Below are 20,517 nucleotides of genomic sequence, written 5' to 3'. Positions count from 1 at the left end.
CTCCCCACCCCACTGCAAAAAAAAAAAAAAAAAAAAAAAGGAGGGGGGGGAATGAAAACAAGATGCAAGTCTTGGATTTTCAATAGGTGCCCACAGCTCATTGAATTCATTAAGCTCTTGTGAGAATCTCACCCTAAGACATTGGTGACAAAGGTGCGATTGTGTTCTAATGAACACCAGATGAATATTTTGCACTTAAAGCATGCCATTCGTGGTTCTCAATTTTACAGACACTTTAAGCTTTACAGAGTCCTTGTGTTATGACCTTTATACCCAATCTTATGAATGTGGAATCTAAGGCACAGATTGAATGACTTGTCTGTGGGGGAATGGGGAATGGAATTCAGAAGTCCTGATTTAACACTTGGTAGCACTGCTTCATTGTGTGTGTACATAAATTATAATGAAAAGTTTAAGTTTGAGATATGAAACTCTTCCATGGGAAGCAAAGGTGTTAAAAAGTTACCGTCTTTAAGGTCACATTGATTGTAATAAGATAACTGTATAGTTCTTGGTCGGAGTGGGGTCTGAACAAAATGCAGGTAACCAGACCACTTGCTGTTCTTTGCTGTTGCTTAAACTGAAACCTATCCTGCCGTTCAGTATAGTCCCTAAATACCACACAGATGGATGCATATGAGGGTCTCCTTTTTGAGCCTCTCTTACGCAGCTCATGATAGAGGCAGCTGCAAACTGTAGAAATGTCTGCTCTCTACAACTCTTTTAGAGGCTGCATCTTTGTGGTGAGACTTCAGGTGGCTGGTTTTTGCTAGTCACTGGTTTTCTTAAAATTTGCTTGCCTTAACACCTCTTTTGTAGAGCGTACTTGCAGATCGCAATGACTGATAGGGCCATGGAGAGTAAGAGGTCTTCTGCAAACATCCTAGTATATTGAGCTAGTACCTTCCTTGAAATCAGTGCAAAGGCTGTATTCACCTACAGTAGCTTCTATCGCAAGGAAATGCAATGGTGCAATGGCTTCTTAAGAGTGCTTCTGTCTTTTTCAGACCTGCTTTACTGTTCCCTCCAGACAGATTGCTTGTACGGGAATGAGCAGATGTTTCTTTTGGAAACATGTGCCAGCCTCTCCCTGCATACATCAATTTCATAACCTTCGTGTAGTGGCACGAAATATTGCAGTACAACATTCTCCTTTCAACCAGGCCTCTGTCACATCCATTAAACTAGAAGATCTGTGAGGGCCTAACTCGGTTCCCCTTTCCTCCCTTGTCCAGCTCTTCAAGAAATGAGAAGACCGCAGTTTCTGATATGCATTCTCATAGCTTTCTATGTTGTGGTCAGCCTCATTGATTCTAATTCTTTTCAGTATTGAATGAGCTTTGGTTTGGGGCTACTCTCTCTTTTTCCTCTGGAATTAAGAATACCTCACACTTCCACAACATTCCCTCCAGACTATCTCAGAGCGCTTTACAAATGTTCACTAATGAAACCCACAGCACTCCCTATGAAGAAGGGTATTGTCACCCACTGCGGAAATGTAGCCAGCTCTAGGGTGAAAAGTGTCCAGTGATCTAACAGTAAAAGTAATTGTTTAAATCAGGAAAGGGAGAAACCATATCCCACTGAAACTGCAGAAGAACTGGAGAATTTTGCTTGGCAGAATAAAAGCTTCAAATTTTCCAGGGATGCTAGAGCCAGTACAGACTAATTTCAGAGTAGCAGCTGTGTTAGTCTGTAATCCACAAAAAGAAAAGGAGGACTTGTGGCACCTTGGAGACAAACTAATGTTGCCCAAATTGCATTGGATTGTTCACATGTGGTGATTGTTAATGAAGTGCTTTACGTATCTTCAGAAGATGCACTGTTCCGTAGTATTGGTACGTTTCTGACTCAGGGAGGGATGGGAGGAGAATGACACTTGCTGAATTATCAACACGGTTTCCAGGAGAACATGGATGTTCTAGGGAAGTCTCCCATTAAAGGAGTGACCTAGCTTGATGCTACATAGCCTGTGAGATCTGAGAAGAGCACAGCACAAGGTAGTATGGCTGTAGAATTTTTCAGGATGGGCCATTTTTCTTACAAATCTAGTCTAATTATATTCTAAATCCTTTCATTTTAGAATATTGTTGGGCCTTCGTTTTCAAAATATAGTTGGGCGGGGCGAAGAACGTTCAAACCTATGCTTCCATTTTGTAGTCATGAACTCTGTCCTGTACCTATGCCTAGCCTTGGAAAGATTCGGGTTTGGTCAGTAAACCATCACTTTCACCAGGCGCACAAAGATGAAAAAATATTTCCATCAATAATAATAAAAATATACAGAAAGACAAAGTGAGAAAAATGTTTCTTATGTGCTTAGTTTCATTAAAGGATATTTACTTGGTGTATTTTGACAGATGGCATTGACAACTTGTGTTTTAATAGTTATAAAGCTTTAACTTCCTGAGTCTGTCTGTCTCATTAAATTATTGTGACCCCCCCCCTTGTCTGATACCACATAGTTGTCTGACTTTGTGGCAATTTAAATGGATAAAAATAGAAGAAAATGCTTAATTAAACCTTGATATTATCTGTTGAAATTACTAACACAATTCTGCCAAGCCTACATATGCCATGCACTCTGGGGAGTGTAGCTGGAATATGGTTGGAGGAAAAACATGGTGATGCATTAGTGTGTATCTTGCAAAGTACAGAGAAATAAAGTGTCTGTTCAAGCACACGAATAACTCTGTTGGTGAACTATCTGCAGTCTAGCACAGGATTTTCTGTATTGGTATGGAAATTGAGATGATTACATTGATGTGAATTTTCTGTATTTTTCTTCAAGTGCTAAGGAAAAGATATCTTGGAAAAAAACTAAAGAAAAAACTAAATGGGTCGTTGCCCCCAAATGATTTTGTGCATTCATGCATGAAACAGTCTTCCTGAGCACACCTACAATGCTCTCCATCTTCCATATGGGTCTTCTGGAGGGATGTAGATATCTATCTAGAGTCCTACGATAAACTTGTTAGCTGACATATTTGAAGAGTAACTTGTATGTCATTTTGTTGACCTGTATTTAACACAACTGTGTGCTTACTTCCTTCCCCTTCCCAGCTCTGTTTCCTTTTAGCCTGGGAGATCTCTAAACAAGGGGTTATACTGCCTTGGTTGCTTGCAAAGCACCTAGTGTGATGTAGATGCTACTGGGTATAAATCATACATTTACTCTGTACTCGTTTGAAATTTTTCCTCAAAGGCGATATTGTGGCTCATTGAACAGAGGAAGGGATAAAACTCCTGCCTTTTATTCCCAGTTCTGCTGCTGATTTGCTGTATGACCTTGTGCAAGCTGCTTAACCTCTGTGCCTCAGTTTTCCCATCTAAATGAGTATAATACTGCTTACAGGGAGTTGAGGATGAATTTGTTTTAACTGTGGTACAACAAAGTTCTGGACCAGTGCTTAGTATTTTAAACCACAAATCTGAAATATAAATGTCAGATTTTGAGGGAGACATTGTTGTGTGTGTTGGGGGCGGGGGGGAGCATTGGTACTGACCTGTCTGCCTCCCCTTGCAGCTGCTGTTCAACTTAGTCTTCAGATCAGGATGCCTTTTGGTGGGAGTTTTTAATGAGCCTCACTGCTGTCTTATTGTATGTGCCCAACTAAGTTAAGAGACAGTCAGATGGCTAAGCACCTTTATTACCTGCTCAAGGAAACCGACTAGCGCTGTCACAGAGTGGAATCTTCTCCCTTTTAATCTTGACACACATCCCTCTGGTGTCCTATTTATTTTTCTCCTTTTAAGTAAATATAATGCTAATGAAAGGGGCCAGATAGACACCCCTGGAAACTGAAGCCTTTTATCCTTAGGAAAGGGTTTAACACAAGCAACAGCAGTGCCACCTTCCCTGCCAGTGTGTCAGAATCCTCTGGAGTTCCCTGCATGTCAGGCAGCTCCTGCTGCTGGGTTCCACAAATATGGGTGTTGCTCCTGATGTGGCAGTAGGCTGAGCCCAGAATCCTTTCTTGTAAGCTATGGGATAGCAATTGCACTGTTGGTTGGGGCTGGATTTGACACACTGACCTGGAGGTGAAAAGCCAGTTCTCTAATGGTTTTCAACCTGGGGTACATAGAGGCCTTCCAGGGTGTACATCAACTTATCTGGATATTTGCCTAGTTTTACAGCAGGCTACATAAAAAACATTAGCAAAGTTAGTTCAAACCAGAATTTCATACAGACACTGACTTGTTTATACTGCTCTATATACTGTATACTGAAATGTAAGTATGGTATTTACATTCCACCTGATTTATTTTATCATATGGTAAAAATGAGAAAATAAGCCATTTTTCAGTAATAGTGTGCTGTGACACTTTTTTGTATTTTTATAAGCAACTAGTTTTTAAGTGAGGTGAAACTTGGTATGCAAGAAAAATCAGACTCCTGAAAGGGGTACAATATTCTGGAAAGGTTGAGAGCCCATGCAAGCTGCTCAGTCTCTCAAGCCTTCCACTTAAAAAGAACCCCCTAAACAAGAAAAATAACAAACAAAATGAACTAAACAAACAGTGGCTCATGTAAACTGACTGTCTGAGTCTCACTTGCACCCCACCTCTGTTCTGATCGCCGCTTAGGGTACATCTGCGAGGGACAAAGTTCAGTTAACAGAAGGTGTAAAGTCAATATGTGTAAATTAAAGCAAGTTTACTCAGCATGTGGATGCCCTCACTCGGAAATAAGGTGGCTTCAGTTGGCTGTAACTTGACCCTGTGGAGGATAGAGGAGCCCTTACTATGAAAGCTTGTAGGCACAATCCCTAATATGTATTGGATGGATTGGAAGGGAGCAATGTAAGTATCATGCAGATTACCTTGGTCTTCCAGTGATCAAACCTTGATATCCCAAGTGGCTCTGCTTGCTTCCCCTTGCCCACAGTATTAAATAAAAACATCTATCCTCGCTTTCAAGACTCAACATCACTCCATCTTGACATACATATCATATTGTCATTTGCTGTATTCCACCTGTTCCTAGATCCCAAGACCAGCCTCTTCTGGTCTTTGTGTCTTATTCCATGTTGTCTCCGATGAATGGAACAATTTCTTAATCCCAGATTGCTGGGACCTTTCACTGCTGTTGTCGTTGGCCTACTCAATGTCCTTCCTAAAGACTTGCTTTTTCTGCAATGTCCATAAATGAAATAAAAACAAAGTGGGGGTGTGTGTGAGAGAGAGAGAGAGAGAGGGAGCGAGGAAAAACAATGATCAGGCTCAGAATGTTTGTAATACCTAAAATGACCCCGCTACCTTCCTGGACTCTGTTTTGTCAGTCTTCACCTGCTTTCTAGTTTGTAAGGCAAGCTGTCTTGATGATGTAAAAGCGGCAAAGAGTTGAGTGGCACCTTAGAGACTAAGAGATGTATTGGAGCATAAGCTTTTGTGGGTAAATAGCCACTTCTTCAGATGCATGTAGTGGAAATTTCTAGAGGGAGGTGTAAGTATGCAAGCAAGAATCAGGCTAGGGATAACGAGGTTAGTTCAATCAGGGAGGATGAGGCCCTCATTTAGCAGCTGAGGTGTGAACACCAAGGGAGGAGAAACTGCTTTTGTAGTTGGCGAGCCATTCACAGACTTAGTTTAATCCTGAGCTGATGGTGTCAAATTTGCAAATGAACTGAAGCTCAGCAGGTTTCAGAGTAGCAGCTGTGTTAGTCTGTATCCGCAAAAAGAAAAGGAGGACTTGTGGCACGTTAGAGACTAACCAATTTATTTGAGCATAAGCTTTCGTGAGCTACAGCTCACTTCATCAGATGCATTGAAGCTCAGCAGTTTCTCTTTGAAGGCTGGTCCTGAAGTTTTTTTTGCTGCAGGATGGCTACCTTGGAATCTGCTATTGTGTGTCCAGGGAGGCTGAAGTGTTCTCATACACGTTTTTGTATATTGCCATTCCTAATAGCTGATTTGTGTCCATTTATCCTTTTACTGTGACACCATCCGCTCAGGATTAAACAAAGACTGTGAATGGCTAGCCAACTACAAAAGCTGTTTCTCCTCCCTTGGTGTTCACACCTCTGCTGCTGGAAGAGGGCCTCATCCTCCCTGATTGAACTAACCTCGTTATCCCTAGCCTGATTCTTGCTTGCATGCATCTGAAGAAGTGGGTATTCACCCACGAAAGCTTATGCTCCAATACGTCTGTTCGTCTATAAGGTGCCACAGGACTCTTTGCCGCTTTTACAGATCCAGACTAACACGGCTACCCCTCTGATACTTGTCTTGATGTATTTGGTGTACAAAACATGAGCATCAGCACTCAACAAATAGGGGTTTTGTGAACAGGTAGGTGCCCAGGTTTCTTGTGTGCTCATGAGATTTACCCATGTTCTGATGAGTCAAAACATGCACATGTTGCTGTATTTCTATCAAGATGAGAGGCAGACAAAAGCCCTCCTTCGCTTCCAAATGCTCCCTGCTCCTGTTGAAGGGAATGGAAAAGTTGCTGCCAATTTCATGAAGAATCTGCATTGGTGGTGGTATTTTTCTTTCATTTACCTTCAGAAAATGACTGTTAGTGGTTTTATATTGTGCCTTGACTGTCTTCTCCTGTAGGAGAGTTGCCTTTCATGTCTACACACACTGTTGCATAGTTTTTATGGAAAGACATCCTTGCCAGTCACTTAATTTTCTAATATCTGTGTGTGCTTGTAGGAGGGTAAAGAATCCTCTGACTGGAATGCTCAGATGTTGCTTTTGGCCTGTTAATGACAGAACTTAAAATGCTGGGGCCATTTTATGTAATTTTGCACTTGGCAGGAGGTAACACAGAAAGGCTGGTCACAATAGGCAGCTTCCCCAGAGAACCTCTCTCTAGTAAAAGCATCTTAAACGAGCAGAAGAGCTCTCCATGGCCATCAAAGCCTTGGAGGTCTGGTTAATCCAAATCACTTTATTAATTTTTCTCTTGGGGATATAAACAATAAAGCCATCTTCGATTTGAGAAATCAATAGTGGAGCTCTGCCTGTATAAGGCTGTCTGGCATTTAAACCTTAACTGCCTAGACATATGGATTGTAAGTAGCCACAGATAAACCAGTTCTTTCAATTATTTTTATGGGCCTTTGCCTGCCAAAGCATCCTCTCGTGGATTGAAATCCTGTATGACGATTTCTGTAGGCTAGAACGTGAACGGTTTATGCTTTCTCGTGAGCTGAGAATATCTTGCTGTTATAACAGCAAGGGCCTTATTTACATTTTCACTTTAGAGGCTAGTGCAGAAATTTGAGATTTCTGTCTCCAGTTTTACTTTTCAGAGTAACAGCCGTGTTAGTCTGTATTCGCAAAAAGAAAAGGAGTACTTGTGGCACCTTAGAGACTAACCAATTTATTTCAGCATAAGCTTTTGTGAGCTACAGCTCACTTCATCGGATTACTTTTGCATTTCAGTCTTTCCTCCTTTCAGCCAAATATTCAAATTTAATTAATCTCCTAACGTTTATCACTTGAAAGTAATCTGTTTCATTTGTTGAGGTGGTGCTAAATTTTGGACTTGAAAGTCCTGGATTTAACCGTGTAGTGATTTTATCCTTGAGTTCTGGTAGCTGTTGCCCCCAGAATTCTAACGAGGGATATTTCTGCTTCTCCTGACATGTTTGGTATTTGTAATGAGTTTTCCATATAATGGGGCAAAATAGCGGCAAAATCTCCAGTAGGTACTGCTTTCTAGACACATTTTTAGTAGCTTTCGTAACTTTTTTCCCTTAGTTAATGTAAACAACTTTGTGCTATATAAGAATTAGGCAATATTATTTATTGCACTAAATGACTTGATAACCTACCTGACCTGTCTATAATGTCTAATACATCTGTGAAGTTGTTCTGGATTCTACCTATATGGAAATGAAGTGACACTGATAATCTGCAATGATGTATAGTGCCTTTCATCAGAATCTTAGTGCTTTCTGAAGATGGGTGTTACCTTAATTTTACATATGAAAAAATTAAGGCAGAGATAGGTGAAGAATAGTGCTTAAATAATATCAAGGTAGGTGGATTTTTCTTAGGTCTTGCAACGAGTCAGTGAAAATCAGAATTAGAACCTTTTGTCACCTGGCTCCCAGTGCCCCTACTGGAAGGACTAGAACACTGCCTCCACATACTCCTCTCTCTTTTCCCCTCACCCAAAGATGGGGAGGTACTGAATTCTCATCCCGTTATTTTGGTTTCCGTGGACAATTGTGTAAGCATTTAACTGGGGCTCCTTCAATAGCGCTGTCTAGTTGCTATTAAAAAACTTCACTCGCTTTAAGAAAATTTGCTGAAGCACAGTTGTTCCCTAAAACATCAGACAAGCTAAATGTATTTATTGCCCAACTGATGAATACCCAGACATCAAAGTTAATTTATTTTCTAGTCTTACTGGATGATACTAGCAGGAATTCAAGTTGGAAGGTTGAATGGTAATGAAAAGATTGGTTTCAGAAACCGTGTTAATGGGAGAGAGATTGTTATACTTCAGTGCAGTCTTGTAGGGAGTAGCCTGCCAGAACATTGTGTGGCTCTGTCCAGGAGGAACTAAGCTTTTATTTTTTTTTTTAATTTCTTCTTTGCACAGAGATGTGTTGTGCAACATCCAGTGGAAAGTTTCCCCCACCCTTAGGGGAACATATGTCCAGAAATTTAGATTCTGGTGATGTCTTATGCCTCATAGGCCTCATGAGAGTCAGGGTGTAGGCTAGCTCAACATGTTCAGTGCATGTTTCAAATCCTCTTTTTATTGTAACGCAGCTGAGAATTGACCAGTTGTTTGCTTTTATACTACTTGTGGTTGGGAACACTTAGGGAACTTCCTCAAGCTTCTAGTTGTATTAAAAGCCATTTTTTCTCCTTCATAATTTGCTCACCAATCTTTGAAGAAAAGTTCCCATCTCTCCAAATTCCTATCACAGGAGGACCATTTCCAATGGTCACTGAAGATGTCTGGTGGATAATAAATATAATTCTAGGACTTCAGAGAGACAATACCTGCCTCAAGCAGTCCCAGTCTAGCTTCAGAGAAAACGGGCAATTGGGGCAGAATGGCTTCTCGTAAATTTAAAAAGTTTACCTGCCTTGTTTGCTCATCTGTACTGGCAGTGGCTTAACGGCTCAGAATGATAGGTAGGAAGGAGCTCAAGTAGGTATCGAAAAGTTATTTGAAAATGTCTAACTTCAAACTGCATAATGTACAATATGCTTTACCTTCCAAAAAGCACAGCTATTTTAGATGTGCAAGAATACATCCTGGGATGCGTTCAGCAGACAACATGCGTATTGCTTGTGCACTGAAGGTTTGAACTGTTACACGTTATTGGTCTCACGCGTACTAGTGGTTCATGTGTCAGTGACGTTTTGATCCAGTTAGTTACCTAAATGCATGTCACAATTTTTAATTGATACTGAAATTCAGTTTCTTTTGTCCTTGAGATTTTGCTATGTATATTACAGTACCAAGCCTGGGAGATTCCTATTGCATATTTTCTTTAACTGTTGATATAAGAAATTAATTTGAACAGTAAAATCAGATCTATAGAATAGTGTAGTATGTGGGGGGGAGGGGGGGTAAGCAAGCATGTTTAGTATCCTTGAAATATTTCACTGCGTGAGCCCCATAGAACAGTACTTCAAAATCTAAACAACTATTCTGTGCTCCATCACTTAAATCTACAAAGCTCAGATTGCCTTCTAACACTGGTAACAGAATATTTTGTAGAGGCAGAAAATAAAAGGCATCTTTGCAAATATAATTCAGTATTACCTCTACTGAAAAGGAAGAACAGATATCCTGCTCCGAGTCCTAGAATGCTGTTCTACAATTGTTGGAAACGATATAGAACTCTTCTAGTGGAAGATTATTTACTTTTTTCCCCTTGTAACTATCTGCAGCTTGCTTTTTTTATGAAGCGTATCACGCCCTCCTCCTCCCACTCCGGGAAGATACTACAATATTGGACCCATACTAACTTATTTTTAGCATTAAAAAGGTCTGGAGTGTAAGCAAAGGTTTCTTTTTAGATGTTTTTAAAAGGTGACCACAGTTCTTTCATTACACTTCGTATCACAAAACATTTATTTATTTAGAGATTGGGAAACCTTTTAAAATGTCGTGGTACCTCATCAGTGACGCAGTCCAAATTAGCCTTTCATTGCACTCTACATAGTGCTTGATGTGCATAGGGGTTGATGATTCTTTGCCAGCACCTTGAGTTGCTTAACTTCAAGCACGTACTTAAGTGTTTTGCTGATGTGGGGCCTTGCATCGCGTGCAAACCCATTGTCTTCATTCTCCCAGTCTGTGAAATACAGATGACAATGCTTTGCTTTTCATATGCGTATTGAGGGACAACTCATAAATATGTGCAAGGTTCATTGAGGCCATTGGTTGGAAGAACTTTTCAAACCATTAGATCTGATTTGGTATATTACAAAACTGCACTTACAGCAGGAATCTTCAAGTTTCAATTCTTCATTTTTTTTTTTTTAAAATAATGCCTTTCTAGTGCTACATATCATACAAGAACTGAGACCCAATAAATTCATGACTCAGCATAAACTGAGGTACATGCAAAAAAACTGTACTCACTATTTCACTGAATATTGCATCTGAAACCCAGTCCTAAACCCTACTCGTACAGAAAGTCCTTTATGCTACCGTTATACTTCACTACTATTCAACTTCATGTGGTCATCCATGGCCTCAGTGTAGTTTAAAACAAGCCAGTTTAGGAGGAAAAACTGCTGCAAGTGTCTATAATTCTATAACCAACTTTTATCCAAGTACCTTGCCGCCCCCCCCCCCCCCAAGCAAATATTAATACTACCTACTTCGGTGAGATAGGGAACTAGTAGTATCCCCATTTTTCAGATTAGGGAAGCTGAGGCATGGAGAGGTGAAGTGCCTCTTTCAAGGTCCCACAGTATGTACTGCAGTCTTAGAACTAGAAGCTAGATCTCCTCACTACTATTCCTATGACTTCCTCTCCTTTTCCTGATTCCACCTCAGTGGCCTAGGCCCTAGACTCTCTAAGGGATATGTAGTGCTGCTGTTAGTCGACAATGTTCCACTAATGTGTTTTGTGCAATGGAATTCTGATTTTTGTGACTCGGGCAAAACTGCAAAATTTTCCAAGCCATTTAATCACCTGGTGGCATTTAAATTTACAGACTGAGACTGTATGCATCTGATGAAGTGGTTTTAGCCCACGAAAGCTGATGCTCAAATTTGTTAGCCTCTAAGGTGCCACTAGTACTCCTCGTTCATTTTGTTGTATGTGTGTTTTGCTTAGTTCCTTTTCTTGGGGCTAGCTACTCATGTATGTATATAGCTCACCTCTCTATTCAAGAGGCTAGATCTCTGAACATGATGCTTCTTTCTGCCCAATGCCCAAACCAATGGTAGCCAGCTTGAACTCTGGCTCTCCAAGGACCAAAGGCTGATTTTAATTTGGCCTGTTGGCAAGGGTGGCTGGAAGATGATAGGGCTGGTGAGTTCCTCCCTTTTACCCGTAAACCAGGAAAAACACAGCCTCTACAAAACACATGAAATCCATGGGCTTCAGGGAATCAGTAGCAGTATCAGGGTTGCATCTAAATAACTTGCTAGAAATGGAGTGGAAATACAGTTTTTGAAGGTACAATTTCCATAACATTGAAATCCAGCAGTGGCCTAGCAGTTGAACCTAACACACTTAACAAATCCAAAGGGACCAGCCAATTTTTCTTTACTCCGATATTTGACTCTAAAGTTAGATTCGCCTTTTAATTCTTGCGGGGGGGAGGGAGGGGTGTTGTCTTTTCCCACATTGCACCATTTCTTATATATTTTCAAAATTCTTCATCCTTTTCTGCCGACTTCCTTAAATCCTTCCCCATCTCTTCCCCCGCCCCCCATCAACTAGTGTCATGACTGGTAAAGGCCCAATCAAAAACCATTTTTTTCTTGGTTATTTTTAGCTTTATGTTGCTTTTTGTTTTTACTTCTGCCTGTGGATTTTTGGTATAGGTTAAAATCTGAAACTGGAGTCAATTTTTGAATTTAAACAGCAGTCTTAGCCTTAACCTTCACCTCTTGGAAGGTTTAAATGGATAACCACATGTCTGCATTATTGCAAGTCTTACTGTGACATTTAGAACACAAGTTAATTATACCTTTCAGGAGATGACAGTTTCTGTTTTAAGAAACTGATCACAGACAAGGCCTAGGATCTAAAATTACTATTTCAGTCAAGTCTACTGTATAATGTGGCAGCGTGTTCATTTTGCGGCCCTTTGTCTTTGTCCTGCTGCTGAGTCACTTGAAAGAGAGAGGATCCTGGCAAAGCCATATTTGTAATTTAAAGCTTGTTGACTTGTTTTCAAGTTGCTTTTATGTAGTTGCTTCCCATGCACTCGCTTAATGGGTGACTGGTCTGTATTTGAAGCTCTTCAATTTGGTGACCCCCTCATCACCTTTCCCAGTTTTGTCCTTTGCTTTGACTTTAGTGGAGGGGTGGCCAACCTGAGCCTGAGAAGGAGCCAGAATTTACCATTGTACATTGCCAAAGAGCCCCAGTAAAACGTCAGCAGCCCTCCCCGCCCCGCTCCCAGCACCTCCCACCCACCGGAAGCCCCTCCCCCTCCCTCCTGTCACCTCCTGATCAGCTGTTTGGTGATATGCAGGAGGCTCCAATGCGGAGGAGCGAGGGCACTGCAGGCTCAGGGGAGGGGGCGGGAAGGGGTGGAGTGGGGGGCAGGGCCTGTGGCAGAGCCAGCTGTTGACCAGTGAGCACCCCCCCTCCCCCAGCACATTGGAAAGTTGGTGCCTGTAGCTCCAGGCCTGGAGTTGGTGCCTATAGAAGGAGCCTCCTATTAACTTCTGAAGAGCCGCATGTGACTCCGGAGCCCCAGGTTGGCCACCCCTGCTTTAGTGTGTTTCTGCTGGTCTTTAATTTATGTGAGGAGGACCAATCCTCGCAAAGGAGTCATGAGGAATGTTTCAGGCAAGGGGAAACTAAATACTTCTCTGATGGATTATATCTACTAAGGGACAGCCCATCCTAAATGCTCACTTACGGAGGGACAATCTACACTCATTCCTATATTTGCTTTCTACAACCAACTGTATAACTTTTCATGAGTGATGTACCCAAGTAATTGGATTCTAATATATAAAATGTATCATTAAATTTATCTACATTTGGATTATTTCAGATTATGTACTATATGTATCTTATGAGTTTTTAAACAAACTTTGTATTTATGGATAATCTAAGCACTCTACCCAGATGTACAGACACTCTTTTCTTAACCTATGTATTATGTAATTTTTTTTAACATTAATAAAAGTTTTCTGAGCATCACTCTATCAACTCTGTTGGTTAAAACCAATCCATGTGGGGGTGAGAGACTTTTTAAAATCTGGGTAGGTGTTGGGGATGCTGCTTTCGTTGCCATCCCAATCCTTTCCCGGGTGTGTCATAATTTTAAATAGCTTGGCATCTGGGACAGGGATGGGAATGTTGTGGAAAGACTTGAGTGCTGTTACATGGCTGAGGTAACTGAACAGTGAAAAGCAGCATTGGTTTCTTGTTTCTCCTCCTGGAATACTGAATTGTTATGTCTGTGTGATTCACACTCTCTGCTATCCAGTGCAAGCCTACTTATCATTAAAGAAACTCCTCATACGGAGAGAGAGTGCCCTTTTTATCTGCATAGAAGCATGGTGCGGAATAGAGAAGGTAACTGGGAGCCAAGGTTCCTGGTTCTAAACACAGTTCTCTGTTGCTAGCTTACTGTTTGATACTGAGCAAGTCACTTGAGCTCTCTGCCTCAGTTTCTACACTCCCCAAACGGAGATAATGCTGATTCTAAGAGCCACAGTAGATTGATAGAGTAATTTTAAATGCTCTGGGACAAGGTGCTATAGAGGAGCAAGGGTGTCTGCGTTAAAATGGTTTGGAAATATCTTCTGCCCCAGAGACACATCTCACTGAGTTTTTTGAGGCATGCCTCAATGGTCATTCATATCACAAAGGTGAACTCTGGTGGTCCCTGATGCTTTTAGTGTGGCTTTTAAGGTCATGCTGACATCATATGATGATGTGCTCTTTCTCTGCTTGCTAAGCAGCTGAATTTCCCCAAGAAATTTCCCAACTCTGTGAAGTGCCATACATCACTGTTTCTCTTGTGTCATCAAGTTCCCTCTTAACCGATGATCAGTGGGAGAATGATTTTAATAGCTGTTCCAATTGGTGGAGTGGGGAGGGGAAATTCTGTAACTTTCCACTTAGACACAGTATCTATATGAATATGTACTTACAAAAAATAACCCTTTTTTATAACTTGTGGCCAGCAGAAGCAGCTATGGGGAAGCAGATGTTTTGAATGAGGTAAAAACAAAACCTGAAGTGTGAGATAGTAAAAGTCATTCTGCTTACAAAGGGAATGGTCAAACCAGCTGCCAAGTTGTCTGCTGAGCAGGAGTTAAGCTGATTAAAAATCGTGAAGATAAGAGGTGTGAGTAAGAGAGATGAAAAGTGGAGCCAAGAGGACTTCAGCAATTCTATTTCTGCACAACAGTCAGTGTAAAGGTATTTCATTTTTCCTTAGTTTGCTGAGATAACTGGGCAAAAAAGCAGTGAAAGCTTTCTTAAGAGGGTGGAATGATTACAGCTGGCCGGTAATACAGAGCGCTTGTATTTTCTGCCTCATCCCTTGAGATACAAGACAATCGTTTTAATGTGGATTTGCATGTGGTTCTTGAACTTTTGGTCTATGGAGCACTTCCAGCTTGTCCCTGAATCTGCTTCATTAACACTGGTGAAGCATCTATCAGGTTTCATAAAGGGAAGCTTATTGCAGGCCAGGACTCCCCTGCCTCTCTTCTCCCCGCCACCCCATTCCCCTTTAAGGTTCCACCAACTAGACTTAGGCTCTTTTCTGCACCCTGTGTGGCTGCTTCATATGCATCTCTGCTGGTAGTCTCCTTGGTGCAAATTTAAATAGGGTCAAATCTGTAAATGCACAAGAGGATGTAAGCAGAGTGCCTTGGGCAGCTCAGAGCAATGATCTGCAGGTACAAAAGGAAAGATGAATGTAAAGCCCCAGAGAAAATGAGGGGAGTGAGGGATGTAATAAGCAGCTGTGTATCTATCATATTCAGGGACTTGATTTCGAGTTGTCTCATTACCACTGACCTAATATTACTTGTATATATTCCAGCACTGTTGTAGCGGTGGGAAATGTGGTAGGGTGGAATGCGGAGTCCTCCACTGCAGGATCTTGATTAAAAGAAGAGGTCCACAATATAAAATTCTTGAGAACTGCTATTGTATGTCTTTGTCCATTTGTTTGTGTGGTAATAATTGAGGGCTAATTTATCCCTCTGCAGGCTTTTTTTTTTTCCTCAGCTATGTTCCCCAGTATTTCTGGGGAGTAAAATATTTACAGGGAAGCCATCATAGCTATAGATACATAGCACAAAAGGCAATGGAGTGTGTGTGTGTGATTCTATATTGGTTGGTTAAGCAGAATGACTGTTCATATTCCTGTACTTTGTGACAATCTCAAGTTATTAAATGACAACTAGTGATAAAGCAGCGCTCCAAACCCCACTGTTACAATGCTCCGGCTTTCAAGGCTTGTCCTGAGCTCACTCAAACGGATGCAGTTTAATACAGGCTTCACTTTTGCCCTTTTGCCTCTGACTTGTTCTGTTGTTGGACTGTTTTAATATTTTGATAGACGGGTAGTGGGTGTGTAGTTTACATTGACTCTAGTCATAGTGTCTCTTCCATTAACACATCAGAGGCTTCCTCGTTTAAATGCTAGTCTTGAAAACTGCACTCTCCTGTATGCAGGGATCGCTACGCTCATGGTAAAGCTGGGGCCATCAGTACTTTGTGTTTGTGAGGGGAAGGAGAAAATAACTTCTCCAGTGGGAGGAACTTCCGGGAACAAGATGTTATTTCCAGAGCTCAGAGTAGCAGCCATGTTAGTCTGTATCTGCAAAAAGAAAAGGAATACTTGTGGCACCTTAGAGACTAACCAATTTATTTGAGCATAAGCTTTCGTGAGCTACAGCTCACTGCATCGGAAGCATTCAGTGGAAAATACAGTGGGGAGATTTATATACACAGAGAACAGGAAACAATGCCTGTTATCATACACACTATAAGGAGAGTGATCGCTTAAGATGCGCTAATACCAGCAGGAGAGCGGGGTGGAGGGGGGCAAGAGAACCTTTTGTAGTGATAATCAAGGTGGGCCATTTCCAGCAATTGACAAGAATATCTGAGGAACAGTGCGGGGGCGGGGAAATAAACATGGGGAAATAGTTTTACTTTGTGTAATGACCCATCCACTCCCAGTCTCTCGTCTCCTAATGCCCCTACTCTACTTGTGCTACATTGATGACATCTTCATCATCTGGACCCATGGAAAAGAAGCCCTTGTGGAATTCCACCATGATTTCAACAATTTCCATCCCACCATCAACCTCAGCCTGGACCAGTCCACACAAGAGATCCACTTCCTGGACAATAGGATGTTAATAAGCGATGGTCACATAAACACCACCCTATACCGGAAACCTACTGACCGCTATTCCTACCTGCATGCCTCCAGCTTTCACCCAGATCACACCACACGATCCATCGTCTACAGCCAAGCTCTATGATAAAACCACATTTGCTCCAACCCCTCAGACAAACACCTACAAGATCTCTATCAAGCATTCTTACAACTACAGTTGTAAGTGAAGAAACAGATTGACAGAGCCAGAAGAGTAACCATAAGTCACCTACTACAGGACAGGCCCAACAAAGAAAATAACAGAACGCCACTAGCCATCACCTTCAGCCCCCAACTAAAACCTCTCCAACGCATCATCAAGGATCTACAACCTATCCTGAAGAATGACCCATCGCTCTCACAGAACTTGGGAGACAGGCCAGTCCTTGCTTACAAACAGCCCCCCAACCTGAAGCAAATACTCACCAGCAACCACACAACAGAACCACTAACCCAGGAACCTATCCTTGCAACAAAGCCCGTTGCCAACTGTGTCCACATATCTATTCAGGGGACACCGTCATAGGGCCTAATCACATCAGCCACATGATCAGAGGCTCGTTCACCTGCACATCTACCAATGTGATACATGCCATCGTGTGCCAGCAATGCCCCTTTGCCTTGTATATTGGTCAGACTGGACAGTCTCTACGTAAAAGAACAATGGATACAAATCGGATGTTAAGAATTATAACATTCATAAACCAGTCGGAGAACACTTCGATCTCTCTGGTCACTCGAATACAGACCTAAAAGTCTCAATATTACAACAAAAAGACTTCAAAAACAGACTCCAACGAGAGACTGCTGAATTGGAATTAATTTGCAAACTGGATACAATTAACATAGGCTTGAATAGAGACTGGGAGTGGATGGGTCATTACACAAAGTAAAACTATTTCCACATCTTTATTTCCACCACTCACCCTCCCCCCCTGTTACTCAGATGTTCTTGTCAACTGCTGGAAATGGCCCACCTTGATTGTCGCTACAAAAGGTTTTCTTCCCTACCCCCGCTCTCCTGCTGGTATTAGCTCATCTTAAGTGATCACTCTCCTTACAGTGTGTATGATAACACCCATTGTTTCCTGTTCTCTGTGTATATTAATCTCCCCACTGTATTTTCCACTGAATGCATCCGATGAGGTGAGCTGTAGCTCACGAAAGCTTATGCTCAAATAAATTGGTTAGTCTCTAAGGTGCCACAAGTACTCCTTTTATTTCCAGAGCTGCGGATCGTCAGGCCATTAGGGCTAACATTTCTGTACTTCAGTTAGCACAAGCGGTTGAAGTCCTAATTTTTAAGGGTTCTTCAGAAGTAAAACATGAAAATAATTGTATGGTAATTTAAAATGTGCCTCTCAAATGATTGACCCAAGGAATCCGAAGAAAGCCAAGGCTGGTGAGTTTGTACCTGAATGACCATGATCGTGAATGGTTATGCACCAGTAACAGTGCCTTGCACAGCAGGCTGGGACATTGACATTGTATGCACAGTAGAATGCTAACTGTATAGAGGGAAGGAGAGTTGTCTGGCTCATCTACGTAATAATACCTGGATATAGTAAATTGGTTTGCTTTTGAAAATGGTACATATTACACAGGTCAGTTTTCCCCCAGTCTGATTGGCACTTTAAGTGGACTGAGGGAATCTGTCAATCCTACATGATTTCTGACTTGCATGTCTGACTTAAGGGTTGAGGAAGGAATTGCTGAACTTTTACCGTATTCTTCAAAATGAAAAAAGAACTTGCAGCCTGTTTATCTTGTATAGGAAAACGGCAATGCGCAGTTAGCAATTGCTTTTTAGCAGCTGCTTTTCCATGTTTTCCTTTCGTTCAGCCTGCATCTGTACATGGGATTCAGTGGGGAATTAACAAGAAAAGGTGGGAGGGGAAGCTATGTAGTTAGATGGAATCTACTAAATGATAAATTTATGAATAATACATAATGTACAGTGTCAATGCTTTCCCTCGCTACCTAACTTAATTCACAAATTACAGGAGAAGCCAGATGGCAGTTAAGGTCTGTCCTTGAAGCTACTTACAAATGCTGAGGTTGAAGTACTGAAGATGGCTAGGAAAGGGATGAAAAATTATGCAGCGGTCTAGATTTTATATTTTATTCTTCATCCCTGCCCTTTATAATTAAGGATCTTTATAACATGATGTTGGAAGTGATTAAATGGCATACTGTTTTCCTCTTGTTACTATTTAATCGAATTGTAAATAGCTGGAACCTTTCTTTTTTCCTCCTCCTCCTCCTCCCTTTGGAGACTTTGGGGTATGTATTTATTGGCCACGCCGTGTTTGTGGGAAGGAGGTAGCTTGTTCCAGTATTGGCGTAAGGCACTGTATTTGGAATAAGAAGACTTGGGGTCTAAGTCCTGGTTCTGCCACTGACTCTACATGACGCTGAGAAGGTCTCTTCCCCTCACTGGGCCCCAGGTTCCCCATCTGTAAAGTGTGGATAAAGCTTATTCACCTTTGGAAACAGCTGAATGTGGAATGGCAACAATTTATTATGTGGATCTAATGCCCTCTGTAGCTTTAATGCCAGACAAATAATAGCAATTACTTCCTGGCAGTGACCAACTCAACAGAAGCGGTCATTGAAATTGCAGCTCCTTAAAGTGCTGGTCCTATTGAAGTGTTGGAAAAACAGGTACAAGAATCAAGGCGACACTTGCTTTGGCTGAGGATAGGCTGACGGTTTCCATATTTAATAAAATCATTCTTTGGGGGACTGGGGGGTTGCCTTATACTCTCCAAAGCAAGAAAGAGCATGGTATCATGTAAAGGCTGGGAGAGACCGAGATGGGTCAATACCGCAGAAGCCACTCTGCTACTAACTTGAAAACCCAGCAGTGTAGTAATAGGGGCTGGAAACTGTCCAAGTTTGAGAACACACAGTGATGGATGAGGTGAGATTAAACATCTGTGTGACCTTAAAATAGTGTCCGTATGAAAACAGATTCTGGATGATACTGATTCTGTGACTTGGCTTGCAGCAAATAGTGGTATTAGCAAATGGTTACTTAGGGCTTTAATTTTTAAAATAGGAAAGGAATGAAGCATTTTTTAAAAAAGATGTGTATTTGGGGTGTGTAACTTAAGGGATGCCAAACCAATGAACTGAAATAAAACAAAATTTGTGTATTGCGACTGCAATGTCATAAAAGCTCCAGTGTAATATAGTAACCCACAGTTGACAGCACATGTTGCCTTGCTATGTTCTGACAGTACGTCTGGAAAAAAATCCTCAGGCATGTTTAAGCGGTGGGATAACAAATAGATGTTTCATATCCTAGAAAGCCGAGTGAGCCTCAGGAAATTCCTGCATTCTTGAATTTATTTTATTTGTGGCCAGAGCAAAGTACTGGTTAAAAAATAAAACAACTGATGATCAAGGTTGCCTTGCTTCAGCTCAAGCTCGCAGACTGGGTGCACTCATGTTCAATAGCCTATTGTTCCCCAGTGCATGCAGCCCAATCAGCTGTTACTTTTCCTCTCACAGAAACAGTGCATGTATTTACAACAAAAAGTCCTGACGCAGCATATTTTGCTAAACGGAAAGGTTACAGTTAGTCTTGGTGTTTAGCAGGCGAGGTGCATGTGAGGCAGTTGGAAAAGCATTTGCTCAATTAACTTACCATTGGATTTTAAATGATTGTAGAATGACAGTGTGCAAGTCTCTTTAATAAGACTTATTAAATAAGACCTTTTGTTTTTTTAGTTTTTCTCTTTGATTTGGCACCCAGCTTCTTCAGAGAGAGAGCAATGTTCTTTTTTTGCAGTCAACTTTGAAAGTCAAGAGGGTGCCCATGCCACCCATCACATCCCCCAGTGTAAACAGTCCTGGAATTTGAATATGTTTGGATTTCAATCCTGTGTCCAGAACCAAACCATGAAAAGTTGAGCCTATCAAAAGGCCTGAGTCTGCAAAGCACTGAGTGTCCTCCATTCCCACTGAAGGCTTTGG

At 41.5% G+C, this 20,517-nt stretch overlaps 1 protein-coding gene across 5 annotated transcripts in view; it reads left to right on the top strand.

Moving 5' to 3' along the window:
* Positions 1-20,517, top strand: part of SRGAP2 (SLIT-ROBO Rho GTPase activating protein 2) — a 203,326-nt gene that overhangs the window by 55,792 nt on the left and 127,017 nt on the right. The window contains exon 1 of one of the 5 annotated variants that reach the window (XM_043533697.1): positions 14,183-14,555. The exons of 3 other annotated variants lie outside the window; for them this stretch is intronic. In XM_043533697.1, the coding sequence (XP_043389632.1) occupies positions 14,495-14,555 (61 nt within the window). In that variant the 5' untranslated portion in view covers positions 14,183-14,494. Of the gene's footprint in view, positions 1-14,182; positions 14,556-20,517 lie in introns of those variants that run through there. One more of the 5 variants, XM_043533698.1, reaches the window with a different exon arrangement.

The sequence above is a fragment of the Chelonia mydas genome, chromosome 21 (assembly GCF_015237465.2).
Source record: "Chelonia mydas isolate rCheMyd1 chromosome 21, rCheMyd1.pri.v2, whole genome shotgun sequence".
NCBI lineage: Eukaryota > Metazoa > Chordata > Testudines > Cheloniidae > Chelonia > Chelonia mydas.
This window is presented reverse-complemented; position numbering and strand designations above follow the sequence as displayed.